Source organism: Nomascus leucogenys, chromosome 8 (assembly GCF_006542625.1).
Source record: "Nomascus leucogenys isolate Asia chromosome 8, Asia_NLE_v1, whole genome shotgun sequence".
NCBI classification, from domain to species: Eukaryota; Metazoa; Chordata; class Mammalia; order Primates; family Hylobatidae; genus Nomascus; species Nomascus leucogenys.
The window spans coordinates 42,658,887-42,682,995 of record NC_044388.1 but is presented as its reverse complement, the minus strand read 5'-3'; the positions used below and the strand labels follow the sequence as shown (position 1 = coordinate 42,682,995).

At 54.0% G+C, this 24,109-nt stretch overlaps 1 protein-coding gene across 3 annotated transcripts in view; it reads right to left on the bottom strand.

Moving 5' to 3' along the window:
* The window catches only part of ADGRA2 (adhesion G protein-coupled receptor A2), a 46,256-nt gene that overhangs the window by 9,358 nt on the left and 12,789 nt on the right, over positions 1-24,109 (bottom strand). For 2 of the 3 annotated variants that reach the window (XM_030817101.1, XM_030817102.1), the window contains exons 2-11: positions 19,413-19,484; positions 5,550-5,621; positions 5,177-5,248; positions 4,950-5,021; positions 4,495-4,658; positions 3,586-3,799; positions 2,921-3,085; positions 1,304-1,502; positions 670-819; positions 379-540 (exon numbers count right to left, since the gene is read on the bottom strand). In XM_030817101.1, coding sequence (XP_030672961.1) covers positions 379-540; positions 670-819; positions 1,304-1,502; positions 2,921-3,085; positions 3,586-3,799; positions 4,495-4,658; positions 4,950-5,021; positions 5,177-5,248; positions 5,550-5,621; positions 19,413-19,484 — 1,342 coding nt within the window. Of the gene's footprint in view, positions 1-378; positions 541-669; positions 820-1,303; positions 1,503-2,920; positions 3,086-3,585; positions 3,800-4,494; positions 4,659-4,949; positions 5,022-5,176; positions 5,249-5,549; positions 5,622-19,412; positions 19,485-24,109 lie in introns of those variants that run through there. The other variant, XM_030817103.1, reaches the window with a different exon arrangement.

Below are 24,109 nucleotides of genomic sequence, written 5' to 3'. Positions count from 1 at the left end.
ACTGTGGTTGTTATCGGATTGGAGCCCTCACCTTCTCTCAGGGAACTTCCATTACTCTTCACTCAATCCCGAGTGCTGTCTGCCCTGCCACCAAGCCCTCCTCCCATCCCTTCTACTCCTTTCACTCTTCCTCCTGCTTATTCCCGTCAGGCTGGCCCTTTGGCTCAGTTCCCCACCACGGAGTCTGGCATCACTTCTCCAGGGTCACTGGCCATCTCTCCTTAGCACTGCCCCTGACAACTTGGAAGTGAACCCCATGGCTCAGAACTTTGTCACGTCTGCTGCTCTTGCTAGCTGGGGCACAGCAAGTGCATGCATGAGAGGGAGCGCCTCCCTCCTCTGCATGCCAGGGCCACCCCCTATGCTGACCCCCATTACCACCGAGATGTGCTGGGCATGGGGGCTGAGGGCGGCCCCCCCGATGCGCTCCAGGGCACCCACGATGCGGCTGCAGGCCTTGTCCTCGCGCTGGGCCAGCCACAGCAGGTGCTCGTCCACCAGCATCAGGTTGCTGGCCATGTCCACCATCACCTCTACCAGCTGGGGGGACAGGGAAGTTGCTGAGGGCAGGGGCGGGGCTTGGGACTCAGGGGCTGGAGTGAGAGAGAGGCTTGAGCAAATGAGGGATGGGGGCGTTTTCCGAGCTCCTGAGGTCCAGCTGAGTCTCACCTCTTTGATCTGGTCGACATAACCCAAAAATTTCTGGATCATCTGAGCCACATAGACTACATCCATCATGTCTGAAAAGCTGGCGGCCTCAGCTGTGTACACACGCAGCTGGTGAGCCAGGGTCAGCGCATTGGAGGCATTGATGGGCATCTGGGGATTGGGGGAAGAGAGAGGATCATCTCGCCTGTTCCTTCTGCCCCCAAACTGCCCCTGGGGACCCTCTGCTCTGTGCCAGTGCTCAGTGCCTGAGGACAGGAGTCCAGCCTACCTGCTGGGTCTCATCAAGCTAGGAGGGCAGAGAGGCTGAGATCATCACAGCCCAAGGCCACCACTGCCAGCATCCCTGGTGTAAGGACAGTGGGACTCTGCTTTTGGCGTTGGTGAGTAAAGGGGCGTGAGGTGGCCGGATGGGGACAGAGGACTGGTGCCCTTCCCCACTGTGGCCTCAGTGGGTCTGAATCCCCCAGCAGAGGGCGGCTAGAGGAGAGGAGCCGACTCCTGGCTCTGCACAGGCAGGGGACAGGAGGCACAGCCCAGCGGCCCAGAGATCGGGCTCCCCTTGCCCGTTAGGTTGGCTTCTCCCTTCCCTGTGCCCCCGAAGCAGAGCTGGTGGGGTGCCCCAGCCTCTCCTCACCAGCACGAAGGTGTACAGCACCCTGGTGATGTCGTTGGTGTAGAGACAGTGGGAGTAGTCCCCCGGCTCCCAGCGGCCAGCACGGTCACACCGGCGGGAGGCTCGGGTGCCCGGGGCGCCCCCGCCCAGGGGCACTGAGGTGAAGGGATACTGCAGGCAGGACTGGTAGGCTGTGATGCCAGCCAGAGTTCGGGGCCACCTGGGGGCAGAGGCAGGAAGTTGCCGATGAACCAGGCTTCTCAGAACAACAGCCTTTCTCCCGACTTTAGAACTGTGAGGCCGGACTCCTTGGGGCCTTGGGGAAGGATCCAGGAGCGGGGTCCAGACCAGCCTTCCAGGGGTTCCCAAGTTCCACTCTCTTTGTTCTGACCGGGCTGTCACAGGCGATAGGGGGCTGGACTTTAGAGTTCTGAGTTTAAATTCAAGTTCTGCCACTTATTTGCTATGGCTTAAGGCAAAGTATTTATCCTTTCTCGGCCTCAGTATTCTCAGCTGTGCAGTGGGGAGAATAATAGCTTTCCTGCATAACAGAGAGGATCACTGGGATCTTAAAAGGTGATACTCTTTGTGGGCGAGCTTTTGCAAACTATGAATATAAGGAAGCAAATAAAAGCCTTTTTGTGGCCAGGCACAGTGCTTGAGCCCAGGGGTTTGAGACCAGCCTGGGCAACAAAGTGAGACCCTGTCTCTACAGAAAATAACACAATAAGCTAGGCATAGTGGCTGCGCCTGTAGTCCCAGCTCCTCGGGAGGCAGAGGTGGGAGAATTGCTTGAGCCCAGGAATTCGAGACTGCAGTGAGGTATGATTGTGCCACTGCACTGGAGCCTGGATGAAAGAGCAAGATCCTGTCTAAAAAAAGTCACAGTGGCTTAAGCCTGTAATCCCAGCACTTCGGGAGGCCGAGGCGGGTGGATCACTTGAGGCCAGGAGTTCGAGACCAGCCTAGCCAACATGGTGAAACCCTCCATTGAAAATACAAAAATTAGCTGTGCATGGTGGCACAGTCCAGCTACCGGGGAGGCTGAGGCAGCAAGATCATGCCATTGCACTCCAGCATGAGACTGTCTCAAAAAAAAAAAGTCTTTTTGTGCAGCACATCTCAGATGGTAATTTTGTTTGTTTGTTTGTTTGTTTTTGAGATGGAGTCTTGCTCTTGTCTCCTAGGCTGAGGCTGGAGTGCAATGGTGCGATCTTGGCTCACTGCAACCTCCGCCTCCCGGGTTCAAGCGATTCTCCTGCCTCAGCCTCCTGAGTAGTTGGGATTACAGGCACGCACCACCACACCTGGCTGATTTTTGTGCTTTTTGGTAGAGATGGGGTTTTGCCATGTTGGCCAGGCTCATCTCCTAACCTCAGATGATCCGCCTGCCTTGGCCTCCCAAAGTGCTGGGATTGTAGGTGTGAGCCACTGCACCCAGCCTCAGATGGTAAGTTTATACATAAAGTCTATCTATTCGATAGCAAGGCTTCAGGCTGAATGACAAAAGGAAGTGTCTTCTCCATCTTTAGGACCCAACAGAGACATCGGATGGGGAAACTCTGGCCACCTGTGATGTCAGGTGCAAGGGTGGGGTTGGGGGCTGGGCAGCCCTCTACAGGGTGGAGCGGGCCAAACCTGAAGTCCCCGCGGTTGTTGGCGACACGCTCGGCGGGGCAGTAGGAGGCAGAGGTCTCCAGCACCACGATCTCCACCTTCTTGCTGGCGTTGCCCTGGGCCATGGACACGGTGCACTCCCACTCGCCTGAGGCCCACACGCCGATGTGAGACAGCGTCAGCTCACTGCGGGTGGCAGGCGGAGCTAGCTCGTGAGTCACCCTTGGGCCCAGCCACGTCGCCCTCCCTCAGCACCGTCCTACGACATTAGCTGCAGGTCCTTTTTTCTTTAATGAAACAAGGAATGCAAGTACGCACTCCTTTTATTCTGATTGGCCTTATGATACTGTTTTTTTTGAGCTTCGATTTCCCCATCCTTATCATGGAGCCGATAGTATCTCTCTTGCAGGTCTACTGTAGAGATTAAATCTGGTGCCACAGATAGGAGCCACTCTATACAGTGTAAGAGCACTAAAGAGATGTCAAGTATCATCATTTTGTTCTATCAGATATTTATTTCTAGCCTCTATCTAGACCATCGATAACTTAGTCCAAGCTTTCCGTAAATATACACGCACATTCTCCCAGGAACACATCTGGGGGCAGCTCTTTTGCAGGGTGGTGATGGGTAGGGTAGGCCCCCCAACCCCATGCTGAGGCCTGAGGAGGGGCAGCGGGGCTCATACCTGGTGATGAAGGTGCAGTCGTGGATGAGGCTCTCGGCCAGGAGGATGCCCGCCTGCTCATCACCCTCCACAGGGGCTCGGTTGTGGTACCAGCGGATGTGGGTGTCGTTGCCCAGGTAGCTGGCAGAGCACTGGAAGGGCAGCCGATCCCCCTGGAATACCACTTGGCGTAGGGACGGGATGAGATGGTGTGTGTGCAGCTCCAGGGCCCCCTCTGTGGGAGGAGACACCAGGCGTGAGGCCCGAGTGCACACGCATGTGAGGCTGCACATGTGAGGGAGAGTCCAGCAGGATGGGGCGGGGCGGGACGGGACCCTTGGCCTGTAGCCTGCTCCAGCTGGGAAGGAAAAGGGGTCAAGAGAAAGTCTCCAGGGATAAGGGTAAAGGGGAGGGACAGGCGGTTTTTGGACAAAGAAAAGTGCTCCTTTCTCAGCACACGTGTTACCCCGAGAGGTGGGGCCAGATGAAAACATAAACAAGCAGTCCCAAGGGGGCTTAGAAAAGCTGATGGAGGACTGACCCCAGGACACCGCGGGAAAGGGGATGCCCTGGAGGACACGCCCAGCGCTCAGTCATAGGCGGAGTGGGGAGAATAACACCGGCCCTGCCTCACAGGGAGGGTCACTGGGATAGTAAATGTGATTCTTTTTGTGGGCTGGCTGTTGCAAACCTGTAATGAAAGAGAGCACAGAAAAGCCTTTCTGTGCTGGGCAGCACATCTCAGATGGTGATTTATACATAAAGATAAGGTCTCCCTAAATGCAAGAGCAGGACTCAGTGTCGTGGTCTTTTGCAAATTGCAATACAAAGGTAAAAATCTGTGGGTCTGACGGGAGGCTCGTGTCTGGGCCCTGGGTTGGTGGAGAGGCAGGGTCCCTGGTAGATGTGTAGTTGGGGGGACTTGCTCACCGCAGCAGAGCTGGGCCTCCTGGAGGCTGCCCAGGGCCTGCGCATGCAGGGCACTGGGGTAAGCACAGAGCGTGTGCTCCGACAGCTGCAGGGAGCGATTCTGGGCCCAGGGCAGCAGCCAGCGCAGGTGGCAGTCGCAGGTCAGGAACTCGGTGCCCAAGTCCCTGCAGGGTGGGCAGAGGGGTCACGGAGCAGAGCAGAGGGAGTGTGGGCTCGTGGGTGGCCTGGGGCCCCAGGGAGGGACAAGGCTGGAGAGGGTAGGAGGGGCAGAATCGGGTCTCTGTGCACCATCTCTGCCCCGGGCCATTGCAGGAAGGTGATCGTGGGGGCATTTCAGGCACTGTCTGCTGTGGCCACTCGTGAGGCCGGTCCTGGTGGTCATGATGCTTATACATCCCTCCTGGGCAGAGAAAGGGACAGGGGTCTGGGTCCTCGCACTAGGAAGAGATACTCACACAACCTTAAGGGCTGGCAGCTCATCAAAGACCCCAGGTTGCAGACTGGAGAAGATGTTTCCAGATATGTTTCTGCAGGGGACAGGGGACAACTGAGATGGGGTCTTAGGGTGTCCATGGGCGGGCGGAGGAGAGCAGGTGGGATGTGGAAGGGTTGGGGGCCACATTTTGCTTCCTATGCACTTCTTCCCTCTCCTCCCCTCCCCACTTCTCACCCCATCACTTACAGTCGGAGAAGCCTGGGGAGGCCCTGGAAGGTCTCGGAGGTGAGACAGCCAATCCGGTTGTTGGAGAGATCTCTAGAGAGACACAGGCAACCTCAGCGAGTCGGCCACGTGGCAGCACGCAGGTCCACTTGTGAGGAACACATGGGTGGGGCCAGGGCTTGTGTGGAGGGTGGGATGAAAAAGGAGATGAGGTTGGGGCCAGGCCACAGCTGGACTGGTAATGCCGGCTCCTTTGACCCCAGCCAAGGCACCCGAGCGGAAAGGAGGGGCAGGTGTGGGTGGGTGAGAGGAAAGGGGTGGGCATGGAGCAGGAGGGGTGACTTTCTCCCTCAGGAGGAAAGGGGTGGGGGTCAGGGGAGGGCATGCCACTCACAAGCGCTTCAGCTCCCCCAGGCCCAGGAAGGCGCCGGGCTGCACCATGCTGATGATGTTGTTCCTCAGGTCCCTGCAGAGGCAAGTGCAGAGGCCCTCACACCTCTCCCCACTGGAGCTGCCCTGCTCCCTGGGAGGGGTCCTCACTGTCACCGTGGTGTTGTTGCTGGGTTTCTCAGGGACTTGACTTCCTGCTAAACCTCTGCTCTCCTCAGCACTGGGTGGGAGGTGGGATTAAAGAACCACCCCGATCAAGGCCATTCTGGCCAACATGGTGAAACCCCGTCTCTACTAAAAATACAAAAAAAAAAAAAAAAAAAAAAAAATTAGCCGGGCGTGGCAGCATGCACCTGTAGTCCCAGCTAGGCAGGAAAATTGCTTGAACCCGGGAGGCAGAGGCTGCAGGGAGCCAAGATCGCACCACTGTACTCCAGCCTGGGCGACAGAGCGAGACTCCATCTCAAAAAAAAAAAAAAAAAAAAAAAGAACCACCCCCTCGGACAGGCCTCCTCTGCCTCCCTGGCTACCATCAGGGGGCACTGGCCAGAACGGAGAGAGGATGAAGAAGCCAAGAGATGGGATCACAAGGGCCTCGGACGACACGGAAAGCGCCCTGAATTGAGAGTTAGGAGGCCTCCTTTCCCACCCTGCCCCACCTCCGGGCTGCCCTGCAGGTCTCTGGGGTTGCCCTGGGATGCATTTGAAAATAGGTGTCATGGTCTTTTGTAAATTGCTATACAAAGGTAGAAGCTTCTTGAGCCTGGCCTTTGTGGGCAGGGGAGGGGGCACATGGGAGGGGTAGTTTTTTTGTTTTGTTTTGTTTTGTTTTTGAGGCAGGGTCTCTCTGTCACCCAGGCTGGAGTGCAGGGGTGTGATCGTGGCTCATTGTAACCTCAAATTCCTGGGCCAAGCCATCCTCCAACCTCTGCCTCCCAAGCAACTGGCACCACAGGTGTGTGCCACCACACCCTGCTAATTAAAAAAAATTTTTTTTTTTGGTAGAGACAGGTTCCCACTATGTTGCCCAGGCTGGTCCTGAACTCCTGGGCTCAAGTGATCCTCCCGCCTGGGCCTCCCAAAGTGCTGGGGTTACAAGTGTGAGCCACCGTGCTCAGCCAAGGGGGGTATTTTTATGGCTGTTTTATCCCTGTGCCCCTCTCTGTCTGACAGGCGAGGAAATAGGTCAGGTGGCTGGACGAGGCCCAGGTGGACTCTGCCTGGCTCCTCTCCAGCCAGTCCTGTCCAGCCTCCTCCTTCAGATGAGGAAGCCAGGGAGGTGACAGCTTGTTCAAGGTCCTCAGTCCTGTCTTCTCCATGGGTCTCCGCAGGAGCCCGTAGTGTCGGGAGACAGGACAGAAGGGGGCTGTGACCCCCCAGGGATCCCAGGGGCCAAACCTGGCCTAGAGGAGTGAGCGGCAGGTAAGTCTGCAGCCTTCCAGCCCTGAGTCTGTGGCTCAAATACAATCATGGCCTGGGCACAACTCTCTGCCCCCTTCCTCACCTGCCCCCGGGGCTGCAGGGACAGGGCTGAGGAGACAGTGCCCACCCACAGGCGACCTGCTGGGTATCTGCCTGCCCCAACCCCACACCTGCCAGGGCAGGCCCCTGGGCTCCTGGGGCAGGCAGGACCACAGAAGACCAAGGTGGGTGCCTGCTCACTGGCCTTCTCCCTCACCCTGTCCTCTGTGCCCTGCACAGCCAGGGATAGATGCCTAGAAGGCAGGGTGGGTGGGGCCAATTGCCCACCTACTCAAAGGCCAGCTGGCTCTTTCCTGAGCTAAACCAGGACAGGCTTCAGGCTCCATAGAGCTCATGGGGCTCACAGCCCAGCAGGCCTCCCTGTCCTGGGTCTGAGATGGAGAGAGTGGCCTCTTGGCTCCCACCCACTGGCAGGAGATTGTGAGGCAGCAGGCAAGGGTGGGGGACCCCTGTCTGCAGGGGCTGTGGCGGGAAGGCAGGAGATCCACAGAGATTTCTGGGGCCCACTTGCTTTCCCAGGCCCTGCCACCCCTCAGCCCAGATGGAGGAGGGGGTCAGGGGTGGGGGCTGAGGAGGCTCTTGGCCCTGCCCACCACAGCCTCATCAACGTCTCTGGATTACTGGGCAGGAGGGGGTTAACCAAGCCGGCTGCCTGCTGGGAGGAGAGGAAATGGGTGTTCAGGACGGGGACATACTGTCCCACCAGGGGGCCTGTTTGTGCACAGTCCCGCTTGGGGACAGAAACACTGTGCACAGCCCTTCCCACGGCCAGGGGAGCCCTCACCCTCAGCTCCTTCCCATAGGAAGGACTCGAAGGACTCAGCCGGCCTCCATGACCCCAAGTCCCTGGAGAAGGAAGGGAAGGGGCCACCAGAAGGGGCCAGTTCCCTAGAGGAGGGATGGCTTCCACGCTGGGGTGTGCTGAGAGGTGCCCCCCAGCGGGGCGCACACAGGGACTGTGCCAGGACACTGATCCTAGGCCCCTGGCTGAGGGAGAGGGATGCAGGATAAGTATCCTGGCTGCCAGGGGTGCCCCTCCGGCCCATCCCCCACCGTTTTGCCGCCAGACCCCATCCTCACCGCCTGCCCCTCTGGGGCTGTCCCAGCCTGTGCCCCCTGGCCCCTGTTGGGGTCTGGCCATTCTCAGGGCTCAGCCTCCCACCCCCACGTCGGGGACGGGCAGAGAGAAACACATTCCTCATTGTGTCACTTCCCTTCATGGGCTGCCAAGGGGCTTAGGCGCAGCCCCCCTTCCCTCCCCACTTACTTGTGTTTATTCTCATTTCCTCCCCGGCCCCCCTCAAAAGCCCCCACCAGCCTGCCCCACTGATGCTCTGCAGATGGGAGCGAGGCGGCACCCAGGCCCCAGCCTCTCTTCCTGCCCTCGATTTCCTGCAGCCCAGCCATGCTGGGGCCTTGGAAAGGGCGCCTCCACCTCCACGGAGGGTGGGCATGCCTTCTCCCTTGCCTTGAGCCCGCCTGGGGAGGAGCCTCGGGGTGACCAAGGCAGCCCCCAGGAGTGTTCTTGGGAGCTGGCCTGTCTCGGCTCCCTGGGCCGAACTCTGAGAGCCTGAAGGACCCATGGGAAGCCGATGCTGCCTGGTCCCTCTGGGTAAGAAGCTATGTCCTCCCTCGGGGCGGGAGAAATGCTGCCATAAGACTTGGACATTTTTGGGACCTGCAAGTCTCCTATAGCCTGGTTGTTTTGAGCCTTTCTTGCTTAGCACATCCTTTTGAAGACCTATGAAGGCCATGAACTTCTGCCCGAGAAAAACTCACTACACCCATCACTATGCATACAATTTCCAGAGGGGCGTAGAGCGCAAGTTAAGAAGCCCTGGCTGGGCGCGGTGGCTCACACCTGTAATCCCTGCACTTTGGGAGGCTGAGGTGGGCAGATCACCTGAGGTCAGGAGTTCGAGACCAGCCTGGCCAACATGGTGAAACCCCGTCTCTACTAAAAAAAAAAAAAAATTAGCCAGTGTGGTGGCGGGCGCCTGTAATTACAGCTAAATGGAAGGCTGAGGCAGGAGAATCGCCTGAACTTGGGAGGTGGAGGTTGCAGTGAGCTGAGATCTTGACACTGCTACACTCCAGCCTGGACGACAGAGTGAGACTCTTAAAAAAAAATGATAGAAGCCCTTTGCTGGATGGTCTGATCTGATCCCTCCATCTCTCAGGTGAAGCTAGAGTAGCTTGTGGAAGCATGCACAGATATGCTTCCACAGAGCCCTGTCCTTGGAACCTGGTAAAGACGCAGGGTGTTGATGGCGCTTCCCCTCCCTGCTACCCATTGCCCTTTGACTCCAGGCCACCCCTTCCGTGTATCTCTGTCAATATGCAGGAGGAAGATTCCCTTAAGCCAGATGTGGAGGGAGGATTCCTGGGAGCAAATCATGCCCCATGCTGTTGTTGGGAAAACAGAGGCTTTGGGAGCTGAGTGTGTAAGAATGAGTTTGTGAGCAGAAGCAATGAAAGGAGGAGGGAGTAACGGATTAATAAAAGTTCAGAAAAAGCAAAACGGGGTGAAATAGGAAACAAAGTAAAGATTGTTAAGTTGGACTTAATAACAACTTAAAAATTTTACACCTTTGGCCAGGTGAGTGGCTCATGCCTGTAATCCCAGCACTTTGGGAGGCTGAGGCAGGTAGATCACCTAAGGTCAGGAGCTTGAGACCAGCCTGGCTAACATGGTGAAACCCTGCCTCTACTAAAAATACAAAAAATTAGCCGGGTGTGGTGGCAGGAGCCTTGTAATCTCAGCTATTCAGGAGGCTGAGGCAGGAGAATCGCTTGAACCCGGGAGGTGGAGGTTGCAGTGAGCTGAGATCACACCATTGCACTCCAGCCTGGGCAACAGGAGCAAAACTCCGTCTCAAAAAAAAAAAAAAAAAAAATATTGCACCTTAAAGGATACCATCAAGAAAGTGAAAGAGAACTACAGAATGAGAGAAAATATTTGCAAATCAGATCTGATAAGGGATGTCTATTTAGAATATATACAGAACACTTACAACTCAATAGCAAAAAGACAAACAATCCAGTTGAAAAAAATGGGCAGGCTGGGCATGGTGGCTCATGCATGTAATCCCAGCACTCTGGGTGGCCAAGGCGGGCAGATCATGAGGTCAGGAGTTCAAGACCAGCCTGACCAACATGGTGAAACCCGTCTCCACTAAAAATACAAAAATTAGCTGGGCATGGTGGCGCACGCCTGTAATCCCAGCTACTCAGGAGGCTGAGGCAGGAGAATCACTTGAACCCAGGAGGCGGAGATTGCAGTGAGCTGAGATCATGCCATTGCACTCCAGCTTGGGCAACGAGTGAAACTGCATCTCAAAAAAAAAAAAAAAAAAAAAAATTGCACCTTAAAGGATATCATCAAGAAAGTGAAAGAGAACCACAGAATGAGAGAAAATATTTGCAAATCAGATCTGATAAGGGATGTCTATCTAGAATATATACAGGACTCTTACAACTCAATAGCAAAAAGACAAATAACCCAGTTGAAAAAAATGGGCAAAGGATCTGAATAGACATTTTATCCAAGAAGACACACAAATGGCCAATAAGCCCATGCAAAGATGCTCAACATCACCAGCAGTAAGGGAAATGCAAATCAAAGCCACTTGACACCTACTAAGACAGCTGTAATAAAAAAGAGAGACTCCAGCAAGTGTTGATGACGATGTGGAGAACTGGAACCCTTACACATTACTGGTGGGAATGTAAAATGGTGCAGACACTTTGGAAAACAGTTTCACAGTTAGGGTTACCATATGACCCAGAAATTCCACTCCTAGGTATATATCCAAGAGAAATACACATACATCCACACAAGAACCCATAGTTGAATGTTCACAGCAGCATTGTGTGCAGTAGCAAAAAGTAGAAACTGGCCACATGTGGTAGCTCAAGCCCGTAATCCCAACACTTTGGGAGGCTGAGGTAGGAGGATCACTTGAGACCAGGAGTTCGAGACCAGCCTGAGCAACACAGTGAGACTCCTATCTCTACCAAAAATAAAAATTGGCCAGGCATGGTGGTGCATGCCTGTAGTCCCAGCTACTCAGGCGGTTGAGGCAGGAGAATTGCTTGAGCCCAGGAAGTCAAGGCTGTAGTGAGCCGTGATCATGCCACTGCACTCTAGCACTCTAGCCTGGGCGTTATAGTGAGACTCTGTCTGTCAAAAAAAAAAAAAAAAAAAAAGGCTGGGCGCAGTGGCTTACACCTGTAATCCCAGCACTTTGGGAGGGTGAGGCGGGCGGATCACGAGGTCAGGAGTTTGAGACCAGCCTGACCAACATGGTGAAATCCCGTGTCTACTAAAAAATACAAAAATTAGCCAGGCATGGTGGCTCGTGCCTGTAATCCCAGCTACTCAGGAGGCTGAGGCAGGAGAATCACTTGAACTTGGGAGGAGTAGATTGCGGCAAGCCAAGATCGCACCACTGCACTCCAGACTGGGCAACAGAGTGAGACTCCAGCTCAAAAAAAAAAAAAAAGTAGTATCCGCCCAAATATTCAAGAGATGAAGGGATAAACAAAATGTGGTATAGTCATACAATGGAATATTATCTGGCCATTAAAAAGAACGAAGTGCTGATACGTGCTATAACATGGGTGAACCCTGAAAGTACCATGCTGAAAGAATCGAGTTATGAAAGATTACCTGTTGCATGATTTCATTTATAGAAAATGTCCAGAACAGGCAGATTTATAGACCTATAGACAGAAAGCAGATTAGTGGTTGCTTGGGCTGGGGGAAGAGGGGGTGGAGGAATGAGGAGTGACTGTTAATGATTCAAGGTTTCTTTTGCAGATGATGAAAATGTTCTAAAATTAGATTATGGTGATTACACAATTCTGTAAAATATACTAGAAACCACTGGATTGCACACTTTTTTTTAAAACGGGTGAACTTTTATGGCACGTAAATTATATCTCACTAGAGCCGTTAAAGAGCATGTGAGTTTTTATGACCGTGTGTCTGTGTGTGTGTGTGTGTGTGTGTGTACCCACATACAGGCGGTGGGGGTGGCAGAGAGTCAACTCCCTCTGGCCCCCACAGACCTCCCTGCTTGTGGTTTTGAAAATCAAATTATAGGTTCGGAGGCCACAAAGCAGCCTTCCCTGGGCCTACAAGACTTCCAGGGTTCACTAGAAAGTGGGGGCTGGCTGAGAAGTGGGCCAGGACACCCTGCAGGTATAGAAGTGTCTAGGGGAGGAAGGGAGAGGTTCTAGTCCCATCCTCCAGGCCCCTCTTGTCTCTGATAACAATCCACAGGTTATTTATTGAGCATGTACCCCATGCCAGGCATGGAGGCTACCATGGCCAACAAGAGGGCTGTCCCTGAACACATCAGCCTTCCTTCCTGGGCCTCAGTGGTGCCAGAGTCCAGGCAGCTTGCCTGTGGCATTCCTCCCCGGTGTTGTTGGGGACGGGGAGGGGAGGAGGGACAGAGCCCAGCAGCCTCACCCTCAGCCCCGCCCACAGATTAATGGAAGCCACCTGGCGTGGGGCGAGCCTCGCTCCACCCCCAGGCCGCCACTTTCGTTCGTTCCCATGAGCATCTGCTTCTAATGAGTGCCTCAGCACCCCTGCATACCAGCCCCCGGGGCTCATTAATCTCATTAAGTAATGACAAATCATCCCGGGGCTGACCGGGCTCCCCTCCCCAGACTCCTTTAGCCGTGCACGAGCCTCTGGGGGCCAGTGTCCACACAGACCCATATGCTGGCAGGCACGTAGTCTCGCTCCCTTGGCCTCTCTTCGGGCTGTCTGCCCTAGCTGGCTTGGTCCCTGGTCTAGAGGCATCTTACTGTGACTGACACCCTCAGAGCCCCCCAGAAAAGTCTTCCTGCGGCCTGCTCCCCATTGCATGTGCTTGGCAGGGGATCCCGGGGAATGAATCACCAGCTGTACTTGGAGCATGTATATTTCAGCTACACAATTGCCTGCTCAAGGCTGGGAACTGTAGGCAAATCTATGCAAATGATAGGCGGCCAGGGTAACATCTAGCAACTGGGAAACCTTCAGAGGGGAAGGGAACTGCCTGCCATATACTGGAAGCCTGTGCTGCCATGCATTCTGTGTAAGGAACTCTTCCTCTGTTCCTGTAACAACTCCTCATAGCCCCATTTTCCAGGTGAGTAACTCAGGGCTGGGAGAGGCACCGGAAGGTGAAAGAAGGAGGGATAATTCCACTCCAGGCTGCTTTTCACACCAAATGGAGTCCCACGCTCTTTCATCAGCTCCTCTCTGCCCCAAAAGTCTTTCCTTTGGGCAAGAAACAGTCTTGGCCATGCTGGAGGGTGGTGGGGGAGAGAGAGGGCCGAGAGGTGCAAGGCAGGTCTTCTGTACACTCCCTGGGTGGCCCAGGAGGTGTTTCTGCGGGGCTCTGTTTCAGGTCTTCCTGTCTATCCTACCTGGCTGATAAAGGCGTGTGCCCCCCATCTCCACCCCTACCCCCAACCTCTCTGGATGATCATCTCTGACATATCCCCACTGGGCATCTGCTCTGTGGCCTCTTCCTTGCCCACCCTGCCTATGCTGGCCTCAGGACCCTGCATTGCAAAACAGATACCACGCAGATCTACTCCAGCTCCTGTCCAACAAGGCGACCCCCTCACGTACACACAGCCCATTTGCAAAGGCCCAAGGGGCTCTCAGCCAAGGAGGCCATGCAAGCACATTCCGCAACAGCCTGGAGCTTCCGTTTCAGTTAGCAGACTGGGCCCCAACCCTCCCACGGGACGTGCTGCTCATAGACTGTGGGATGTCAAGTTGCCACGGCCTCAGCCGCCCAAGCCTAGACATCTGAATTTGACAGGACAGAGGGATCAGTGTTTCCTGAGCACCAACTACATGCCAGCCCGTGGAGTCTTATTCCTGATGAATAGGCCCTCAGTCTAGGGGTCATCTTGCCCACTGGCACCTAACCTGGCTGAGCATGAGAATTGTCTGCATAGCATGTAAAAAATTCCCAGGCCCCATGGGACAGATGAATGAGAATCTCCAGGAGGGAGGCCCAGCATCTGTATTACCCAAGGGCCCTCTCCTTCTGGGGGGATAGTAGTTGTGATGGTTAGTTTTGTGTCAGCTTGACCAAGGCTGTAGTACCCAGTGGTTTAATCACACATGAATCTAGATGTCGCTGTGCAGGCATTTTGTAGATGTGGTTGACATCTTCCATCAGCTGACCTCATGTGAAGGAGATGCTCCTATATGATGTGGGTGGGCCTCATCCAATCAGCTGAAGGCCTTAAGAGCAGACACTGAGGCTTCCTAGAGAAGAAATTCTGCCCCAAGACTGCAGCATCTGCTCCTGTCTGACTTCTCAGACTGCTGGCCTGCCCTACAGATATGGGGTCTGTCAGCCCCCACAATCATGTCAATCAATTCCTTTTTAAAAAATGTCTTCGTGGCCAGATGCGGTGGCTCATGCCTGTAATCCCAGCACTTTGGAAGGCCGAGGCGGGCGGATCACTTGAGGTCAGGAGTTTGAGACCAGCCTGGCCAACATGGTGAAACCCGGTCTCTACTAAAAATACAAGAATTAGCCAGGTGTGGTGGTACGTACCTGTAATCCCAGCTATTCAGGAGTCTGAGGCAGGAGAATCAATTGAACCTGGGAGGTGGAGGTTGCAGTGAGCCAAGATTGTGACACTGCACTCCAGACTGGGTGACAGAGTGAGACGCTGTCTCAAAAAAGAAAAAAAAAGGCCAGGCATGGTGGCTCATGCCTGTAATTCCAGCACTTTGGAAGGCCGAGGTGGGCGGATCACAAGGTCAAGAGATCGAGACCATCCTCATCCTGGCCAACATGGTGAAACACTGTCTGTACTAAAAATACAAAAATTAGCTGGGCGTCTTGGCGGGTGCCTGTAATCCCAGTTACTTGGGAAGCTGAGGCAGGAGAATCACTTAAACCAAGGGGGCAGAGGTTGCACTGAGCCGAGATCGTGCCACTGCACTCCAGCCTGGTGACAGAGAGAGACTCCATCTCAAAAAATAATAATAAGTATTTGTATATATAAATACAGCAGTGATCAGTGACCACGTTGGAGACCCTGAGCTCCTCCAGCCCTGAACAAGCACCATCCCTGTCCTGCTGCCCATGGCACACCCTTCTGCCCAGATGGCCCCTCCTTTGGAAAGCCTGGCCCTGTCACTGGGTTCTGTGATCATCTTCTCCCTATGGGCGCTGTGGGTGTCCCACACACATCCAAGGATCATAGAATTTTAGATCCATAATGCACCTCCCAAATCACCCCATCTACCCTAGCTCTTCTGACAATGAGGAATCGAAGGCCACCCCAGTACCCACCCCAGCATCACATCCTACCTGTCTCCTGCCACCTCCCCCTGGCTTGCTCTGCCAGCTCACACTGCCCTTCTGTTTCTCAGACTCCCCAGGCATTCCCTGAACCCAGGGGCCTTGGCAATGCCTGCTCTCTTCATCCTTCCTGAGAGCTCTGGGCTTCCTTTCTCGTCCCTTCAGGTCTCATGCCCAGGCATGTCATCAGCAAGGCCTTCCTGACCTCACTACATAAAATAGCACCCCTGGCCCTCTTGCTTTCTCTCCTCCTTATCCTGTCTTGTTTTTCTCTGCTGCACTTAGGCCTCTAGACACACCACACAGCTATTTGCTATTTTCTGGGTCCTATCAGTAGAGGTAAGGGCCGGGAGGGCAGGCACCTGATCTCCTGTGCTCACTCCCAATGCCTAGAACAGAGCGTGGCACATAGAAGGGCTCAGTGAGCACCTACAGAATGAATGGATAGGGTGACCAGCACAGAGCAGGAGCTGGGACTCAGCGTTTAGAATTCCCACTCTAGTGCTGCTCCTACATCGCACGACTCGGCATCAAGCCAGATGTTGCCTCTCGTGAGCTGCTGCTGCCCTGGTTCTTCTGACTGCCTGCCATGCTCAGGGTGCACTTGCTATGCAGCCTCCATAGCCTTGGTGCTGGAGAAGGACAGGCCATCTTTTCATCTTCATCAGAAAAATGTGCTCTCATGACACTGAAGGACAAGGAGACAGGGGAAGGGCTGAAGAAGGGGAGATGTCAGTGAGGCCACCAGGGGCTCTGTGCAGCACCTTCTCACTTGTGTGTGCTAAGGAGGAGGAGGAAGAGCCACTGCAGGAGGTGCCAGCCTGAGAGGGGCAGGGCAGGGGCTGAAGAGGCCACTGCGGCTTGCCTTCTCCAAAGACCCCTGGAAGGACATCTGGTTTCCTGCGACTCCAAGACTGCCTCCAAGACCAAGCCTGGGCTGAGCAGAGGACACAGAGCTCTCAAATGCTTAGCCGCTTTCCCTCTTTGTTGGCACCCAAGAGGACTTTTATTTCTATTTATTTATTTATTTATTTATTTATTTATTTATTTATTTAGAGCTGGAGTCTTGCTCTGTCACCCAGGCTGGAGTACAATGGCACGATCGCAGCTCACTGCAACCTATGCCTCCCGGGTTCAAGCAATTCTCCCTGCCTCAGCCTCCCAAGTAGCTGGGATTACAGGCACCCACCACCACACCCGGCTAATTTTTGTATTTTTAGTAGAGACAGGGCTTCACCATGTTGTCCAGGCTGGTCTTGAACTCCTAACCTCAGGTGATCCGACAGCCTTAGACTCCCAAAGTGCTGGGATTACAGGCACAAGCCCCCATGCCTGGCCTATTTATTTATTTATTTATTTATTTAGAGAGACAGGGTCTCACTCTTTTGCCCAAGCTGGAGTGCAGTGGCACAATTATGGCTCACTGCAGCCTCAACTTCCCCAGCTCAAGCGATTCCCACCTCAGCCTCCCAAGTAGCTGGAAATATGGGTGCATACCACCATGCCTGGCTAATTAAAAAAATTTTTTTTTTTCTAGAGACAGGGTCTCATTGTGTTGCCCAGACTGGTCTTGAGCTCCTGAGCTCAGGCAATCTGCCTGCCTCCCAAAGCTTTGGAATTACTGGTGTGAGCCACCAGGCCTGGCACCAAGGAGACTTAGATAGCAGCTTGGTGACAGCCCTTTCTCTGCATCAAGACCACTCTGTCTGTGAGCCACAGGGCAGATGGTCAGAAGGACCTAGTCACGGAGCTGTGTGCAAATGTCGCTGTCACCATCGCAGGTCCCCCTGCTATCCCCAGCTTGTCCCAGATTGGTAGACAGCCTGCTCTACCTTTCTGCCCAAATATGGGATTTGTGCCTTCCCACTCCCAGGAACCCAGCCAGGCCATCACTCTTTCCTCCCAGCTTCGGGGGCTTGGGGCCAGAGGCTTTCCCTTCCACTGTGGAATAGGCGTCACGGAGGCTCCCTCACGAGGCTGCTGTCATGGTGAGAGATGTCAACACCATGTCACATCCATACTGTGTCTCCATTACTTCTTTGGACTTTGCTGACACCTCCTTTGAACCTGACAAGAGCCCTAATCTACGTGTGTGTGTGTGTGTGTTTTGTTTTCATTTTGAGACAGAGTCTTGCTCTGTCCCCCAGGCTGGAGTGCAGTGGCGCAATCTCAGCTCACTGCAGGCTCCACCTCCCAGGTTCAAGCAATTCTCCTGCCTCAGCTTCCTGAGCAGCTGGGACTACAGGCGCACGCCACCATGCCCGGCTAATTTTTGTATTTTTAGTAGAGACGGGGTTTTACCATGTTGGCCAGGCTGGTCTCAAACTCCTGACCTCGTGATCCACCCACTTTGGCCTCCCAAAGTACTGGGATTATGGGCATGAGCCACCGCACCCAGCCGTGTGTGTGTGTGTGTGTGTGTGTGTGTGTTTGAGATGGAGTCTCGCTCTGTCATCCAGGCTGGAGTGCAGTGGCGCAATCTCAGCTTACTGCAATCTTCGCTTCCCAGGTTCAAGAGATTCTGGTGCCTCAGCCCCCGAGTAGCTGGGATTACAGGCATGCAGCACCATGTCCAGCTAATTTTTGTATTTTTAGTAGAGGCGGGGTTTTACCATGTTGGCCAGGCTAGTCTCGAACTCCTGGCCTCAAGTGATCCACCCGCCTCGGCCTCCCAAAGTGCTGGGAATACAGGTGTGAGCCACCGCGCCCGGCCTAAGTGTGTGTGTGTTTTTAAGAGACAGGGCCTTACTCTGTTACACAGGCTGGAGTGCAGTGGCACAATCACAGCTCACTGCAGGCTTGAACTCCTGGGCTCAAGCCGTCCTCCAGCCTCGGCTTCCCAGAGTGCTGGGATTTACAGAACCACCACGCCCAGGCCCCAATATACTTAATTCTAATATACATGGCATTGTTTGTGGTCTCCCCTGGACTGCAATCGCCTGGGCTCTTTTTGAGCAGGCGTCACACCTTTATTCTTTTGTGTCTCCCATTGCGCTGACCCATTTGGGCAAAATAGTGCTAGAAGGGCCAAGGGCCCTCCCTGTCGAAGGAACTAGGAACGCCTAGCAGGATGAGAGCAGAGATGGGAGAGGGGATGGGGGCGTGAGAGAGAAAGCAAGAGTCAGGCTGTAGGAGAGGTGGGAGGCCCAGGCTTCCTCTATGGAGGGGCAAGGACCCAGAGCTGTGGTCCAGGCTGTGGTCCCGGGATTGTACTGACGGAGCAGGGGACTTAGAGAGAGGGTGATTACATTCCTGAGTCTGGCAGCTTCAGTGACTGGCCCAAGCGGCTGAGTGAGGTCTCTCACCCAGAGCTTACCCTACCTCTCCATGAGCCCCGTGAACACTCTCCCCAGGCGGAGAGGGCAGGGCTTCTGCGTCCGCCCATTTCCCTAACAACTCACAGCCACCAGCTCCTCCTCGATAACCCTCTTCCCCACACTGGCCCCACCAGACGCAGGGGCCCCAGCTCTGGGAATGAGGTTCCAGCCGGCTAGCGGGGCCCTGGCAGCCCCAGGGCCAAGGCCAGCCTGAAGGCTGCCACTGCCCAGGCGGCTCTGAACCAGGGTGGGGTGGGCTGGAGTGGGGGAGAGGCTTGGAAACGGTCGGCCTTCCCCACCCTCAGCCACCTTGGGGCTTTGTTTGTTGATTTGTTTGTAGGAAAGGCAGAAAAGGGCCGCAGTCAGTCGCTTTAAGCCGCCCTCAGCCCTTTTATGCTGGGCCCCCAGCTGGGCGGGGGAGGCCAGTCGAGAGCTCAGCCCTCACAGCTAATTGCTCATTAAAGAGCGTTAATGAGCTTCTCAGAGGCCGCTCCCCGCTTCTCTCGCCGTGGCTGGCGGAGGAGCTGGTCTCTCGTTCCATACCAGCGCCTCTCTGGCTTCTCCTTGTTGGTCAAGCCCTGGGCAGGGTCCTAGTGGGTCTAACTCCGGGCCCTGCTTGGCCGGCAGGTTCTGGAGTCACTCAGCAACCAGCGTTCCTCCTCCTCCCTGGGGTGACCTCTTGCCATCATGGCCATCCCCCTCCTCCACCCCACCTTCCCCAGCACTTACAGCTTCTCCAGCAGCGACAGTCCCAAGAAGGAGCCATTGCGGAGCCCCGTGATCTTGTTATTGCTCAAGAGCCTGAAGAGACAGAGAGAACACAGACAGGAGAAGGTGCTGTTACGTGCTGGGCATCTGCTTTCACCACTGGTGGGGCCAGCTTGCATCTGTGTCAACGGCGCCCCCTGGAGTTGTGCGAGGCAGCAGCCCCACCCTCTACTTCCGGAGATTATAGGGAGAAGCCGGCCAACGGTCCACCCAGCCCCAAGTCAGACCTTCCTGCCCTGAGTCTCCTCCAAGCCTGGCTCTGACGTGGGGCTCTGTGTGCAGGTGGGAGGTGGGCTGAGCAGGTGGGGGTGACACTGTGATGCCCCGTTTCCACTCTGGAACCACAGGGCTGACCCTCGATGCCCCCTCATGCCCTTCACAGTTCCATCCTTGCTCAAGCCCTTCACCCAATATCCCGAGGAGAGTGGTGGGGAGAATGGCTTGCACGGGGCCAGGATGCCCAGCAGGTCTGGAGGCAGGCGGGAGCTGCCCTTCCTCGGAGGCTCGCATACTCTCACCTGTGAGCGGAGGACCTCACAGGCCCCCATCTCAGAGGGCCTGAGCGCACAGTGGCCGCACCCTAGCCTCCTAAGCCTTCTGAAGCCTTGGCAGAAAGCCAATGGAGCCCCAAGTGTAGGGGAAGCCAGGCCTCAGCCTCAGCCTCTGCGGCTCGGGTTCTGTTTATTTATTCGTTTGTATTTAGGGGAGGAGGAAAGGGGCCCCAAGTGACTGAGAGAGACCGAGTGTCTCATCTCCGCCCACCCACTCAGGCTTTCTCTGCCAAGCTCCCTGCTGGGAGGAGGGAGATCCAGGCCAGCCAAAGGGCTCATCCCCCAGTTAATTGCTTATTAGAAAGCTTTAATGAGCCTCTCCGCCCAAACTCTTGCCTGCCCTGGGCTGATGCAAAGGGTCTCCCTTCTTTGGTCTCAAGGGTAGAGAACTGACCTGGGAAGGCCAGAGGTGCAGGCCCTGGGCCTTTCCTTGAGCGAGCGGCCTCCAGGCTGGACTGGAAGGGAGGGGGAAGTGGGAAGGAACAAGCCCTAAGAAGAGCTGGCAAAGAGATGAGCCTCGAAGCTTCCTGGAAGTGGTGGGTGAACAGACCAGGGGCAGTGGGGAGACCCCCGACGGCTGACATTCCAGCAGCTCTGTCTTCCATTGGCTCGTGGAGAAGACAGTGGCCAGAATGGAGGGAAGCATGGAAAAGCGTTGAAGGGGCTTTCTAGGGCCATGGGAGGGGTGGAGACCTCATCTCCTTCCTTCCTTCTCCCCACTCCATAGATCCCTCCCACCCATGCCTAATGGTCCCTCCAATGGTGACATTTCCTGGTGGGAAGTGATGGGTAGGGGGGTAGGTTGGCTGAGTTTCCAAAATGCTTACACACACACAAACACACACACACATGCACAATGTTGATATGTCAAAAAGTACATCACAGTAGTTGTTATATGGGATATTAGACCTTCTATAAACTCATTTTATTATTTTATTTATTATTCTCATTTTATGGGTTAGGATAGTTTTATTTCACTTCATACATGGGGTGTTGGTGATGAATCATAATCTTGGCCATTCTTAGGGCCTCTAGAGGCCTCTAAAGGTCTCATCAGGCCCTGGTGGGGCTGGGGTGGCCTCTGAGTGGTGACAGGCTCTTTAAAAGAAATTTAAAAAAGATTTTTTTAGAGATGAGGTCTTGCTCTGTCACCCAGGCTACAGTGCAGTGGCACAGTTAGAGCTCACTGCAGCCTCACTCCTGGGCTCAAGGGATCCTCCTGCCTCTGCCTGAGTAGCTGGCACTATAGGCACGAGCCATCATGCCTGGAAGGTGACAGGCTCTGACTTTAAAGTCAAAGCCTGCCTCACTCCACCCCCAGTTCATGCCCTTCCTATACCCCAGAGTTTACATTAAATGTTGGACAAGGGGCTGGGTACGGTGGCTCACATCTGTAACCTAGCACTTTGGGAGGCTGGGACGGGCAAATCACTTGAGGCCAGGAGTTCAAGACCAGCTGGGCAACATAGTGAAACTCTGTCTCTACAAAATAAATAAATAAATAAAAAAAAATAAAAAATTAGCTGGGCCTGGTGGCATGGTACCTATAGTCCCAGCTACTCAGGAGCCTGAGGGAGGAGGATTGTATTGCTTGAGCCCAGGAGTTCAAGGCTACAGTGAGCTATGATGGCACGATTGCACTCCAGCCTGGGCAACAGAGTGAGACCCAGACTCAAAAAAAAAAAAAAAAAAAAAAAACCCCAAAAATTCTGCAACTCCCAAATCCTCAATATTAAAACCTGAGATCTCAGTTTGAGAGCTCTGCCCAGCGTGGGGCAGAGGTGGTGTTGGTGGGGGTGGTTCCTCACATTTTCCCAACTCTTTAGCCTTTAACCCACTTCAAATACCCCAAATTCTTTAACAGAGAGATGACTAAAACAACAACAACAAAACCATTGCAAGTGCATGTCACTTTAAATTTTCTTTTCTTTTTTCTTTTTTTTCTGAAACAGAGTCTCACTCTGTGGCCCAGACTGGAGTGCAATGGCATGATGTCAGCTCACTGCAACCTCTGCCTCCAGGGTTCAAGTGATTCTCCTGCCTCAGCCTCCAGAGTAGCTGGATTACAGGTGCCCGTCACCATGCATGGCTAATTTTTATATTTTTAGTAGAGGCGGGGTTTCACCATGTTGGCCAGGCTGGTCTCAAACTGCTGACCTCAGGTGATCCACCTGCCTCGGCCTCCCAGAGTGCTGGGATTACAGGTGTGAGCCACTGCACCCAGCCCATTTTAAATTTCCTAGTAGACACATTTAAAAAGTTTAAAAGTTGGGTCAGGTGCGGTGGCTCACGCCTATAATCCCAGCACTCTGGGAGGCTGAGGCAGGCGGATCACCTGAGGTCAGGAGTTTGAGACCAGCCTGGCTAACATGGCGAAACCCCGTCTCTACTAAAAAATACAAAATTAGCCAGGGGTGCAGGAAAAAAAAAAAAAAAAAAAAAAAAAAAAAAAAAAAAAAAAAAAAAAAAAAAAAAAAAAAAAAAAAAAAAAAAAAAAAAAAAAAAAAAGCGTGGTGGCAGGCGCCCGTAAGCCCAGCTACTTGGGAGGCTGAGGCAGGAGAATCTCTTGAACCTAAGAGGTGGAGGTTGCAGTGAGCCAAGAACACACTATTGCACTCCAGCCTAGGTGACGAGAGTGAAACTCCGTCTCAAAAAAAAAAAAACAAAACAAAACACACACACACAGTATAAACGTTCTTTTTCTTTTCTTTCTTTTTTTTTTTTTTGAGACAGGGTCTTGCTCTGTCGCCCAGTCTGGAGTGCAGTGGCGCGATCTCGGTTCACTGCAAGCTCCACCTCCCGGGTTCACGCCATTCTCCTGCCTCAGCCTCTTGAGTAGCTGGGACTACAGGCACCTGCTACCACGCCCGGCTAATTTTTTTGCATTTTTTTAGTAGAGACGGGGTTTCACCATGTTAGCCAGGATGGTCTCGATCTCTTGACCTCGTGATCAACCCGCCTCAGCCTCCCAAAGTGCTGGGATTACAGGTGTGAGCCACCGCACCCGGCCTAAAAGTTCATTTTGAGAACATACGTTATTTAGGCCCGGTGCAGTGGCTCATGCCTGTAATCCCAGTGCTTTGGAAGGCTGAGGCAGGAGAATTGCTTGAAGCCAGGAGTTCAAGACCGGTCTGGGCAACATAGCAAGACCCTGTCTCTACAAAAAATTTTTTAAAAAGTAGCCAGACATGGCGGCCTGCCTGTAGTCCTAGCTACTTGGGAGGACGAGGCAAGAGGATCACTTGAGCCCAGGAGTTTGAGGCTGCAGTGAGCTGTGATTGCACCACTGCACTCCAGCCTGAGCGAGACTCTGTTTCTTTCTTTTTTTTTTGAGAGAGAGTCTTGTTCTGTCGCCAGGCTGGAGTGCAGTGGTGTGCTCTCAGCTCACTGCAACCTCCGCCTCCCGGGTTCAATCGATTCTCCTGCCGCCGCCTGCCAAGTAGCTGGGACTACAGGTGCATGCCACCACGCCCAGATAATTTTTGTATTTTTATTAGAAACAGGGTTTCACCATGTTGGCCAGGAGGGTCCCGATCTCTTGATCTTGTGATCTGCCTGCCTTATCTTCCTAAAGTGCTGGGATTACAGGCGTGAGCCACCTCACGAGACCCTGTTTCTAAAAATATATATGTGTGTGTGTGTGTGTATATATATGTATATTTATGTATATATATGATCTAACTCTAACTCAATATCCAAAATATTATTTCAATATGTAATCAATATAAAATTATTAATGAGATACTTTCGTTTTGATTTTGGTACAAAGTCTTAGGACTCTGGAATGTCCTACTACTCTATTCTCTGCCAACACATCTCAATTCAGACCAGCTGCGGACCAAGTGCACTCGTGTCCGTGTGCAGGGTGGGAGCAGAGTGACAGATCGGGGACCTGCCCCAGAGGAGGGTAAGGACGAGCCTCTGGCCCAGAATAGCTTATCTCTGAGACCGGCTCCCATCCCTCCCCAAGCCGCCCTGAGCCCAGATTTTATGCAGGCCCAGTCTGTCTGTCTGTCTGTCTGTCTCTCTCTCTCTTCCCTCCACCCACCCCTCTCTCTCTGAGGCAGCCTCTGTGCGTGCTGGGAGGCAAGGGCTGAGTTGAGTGGG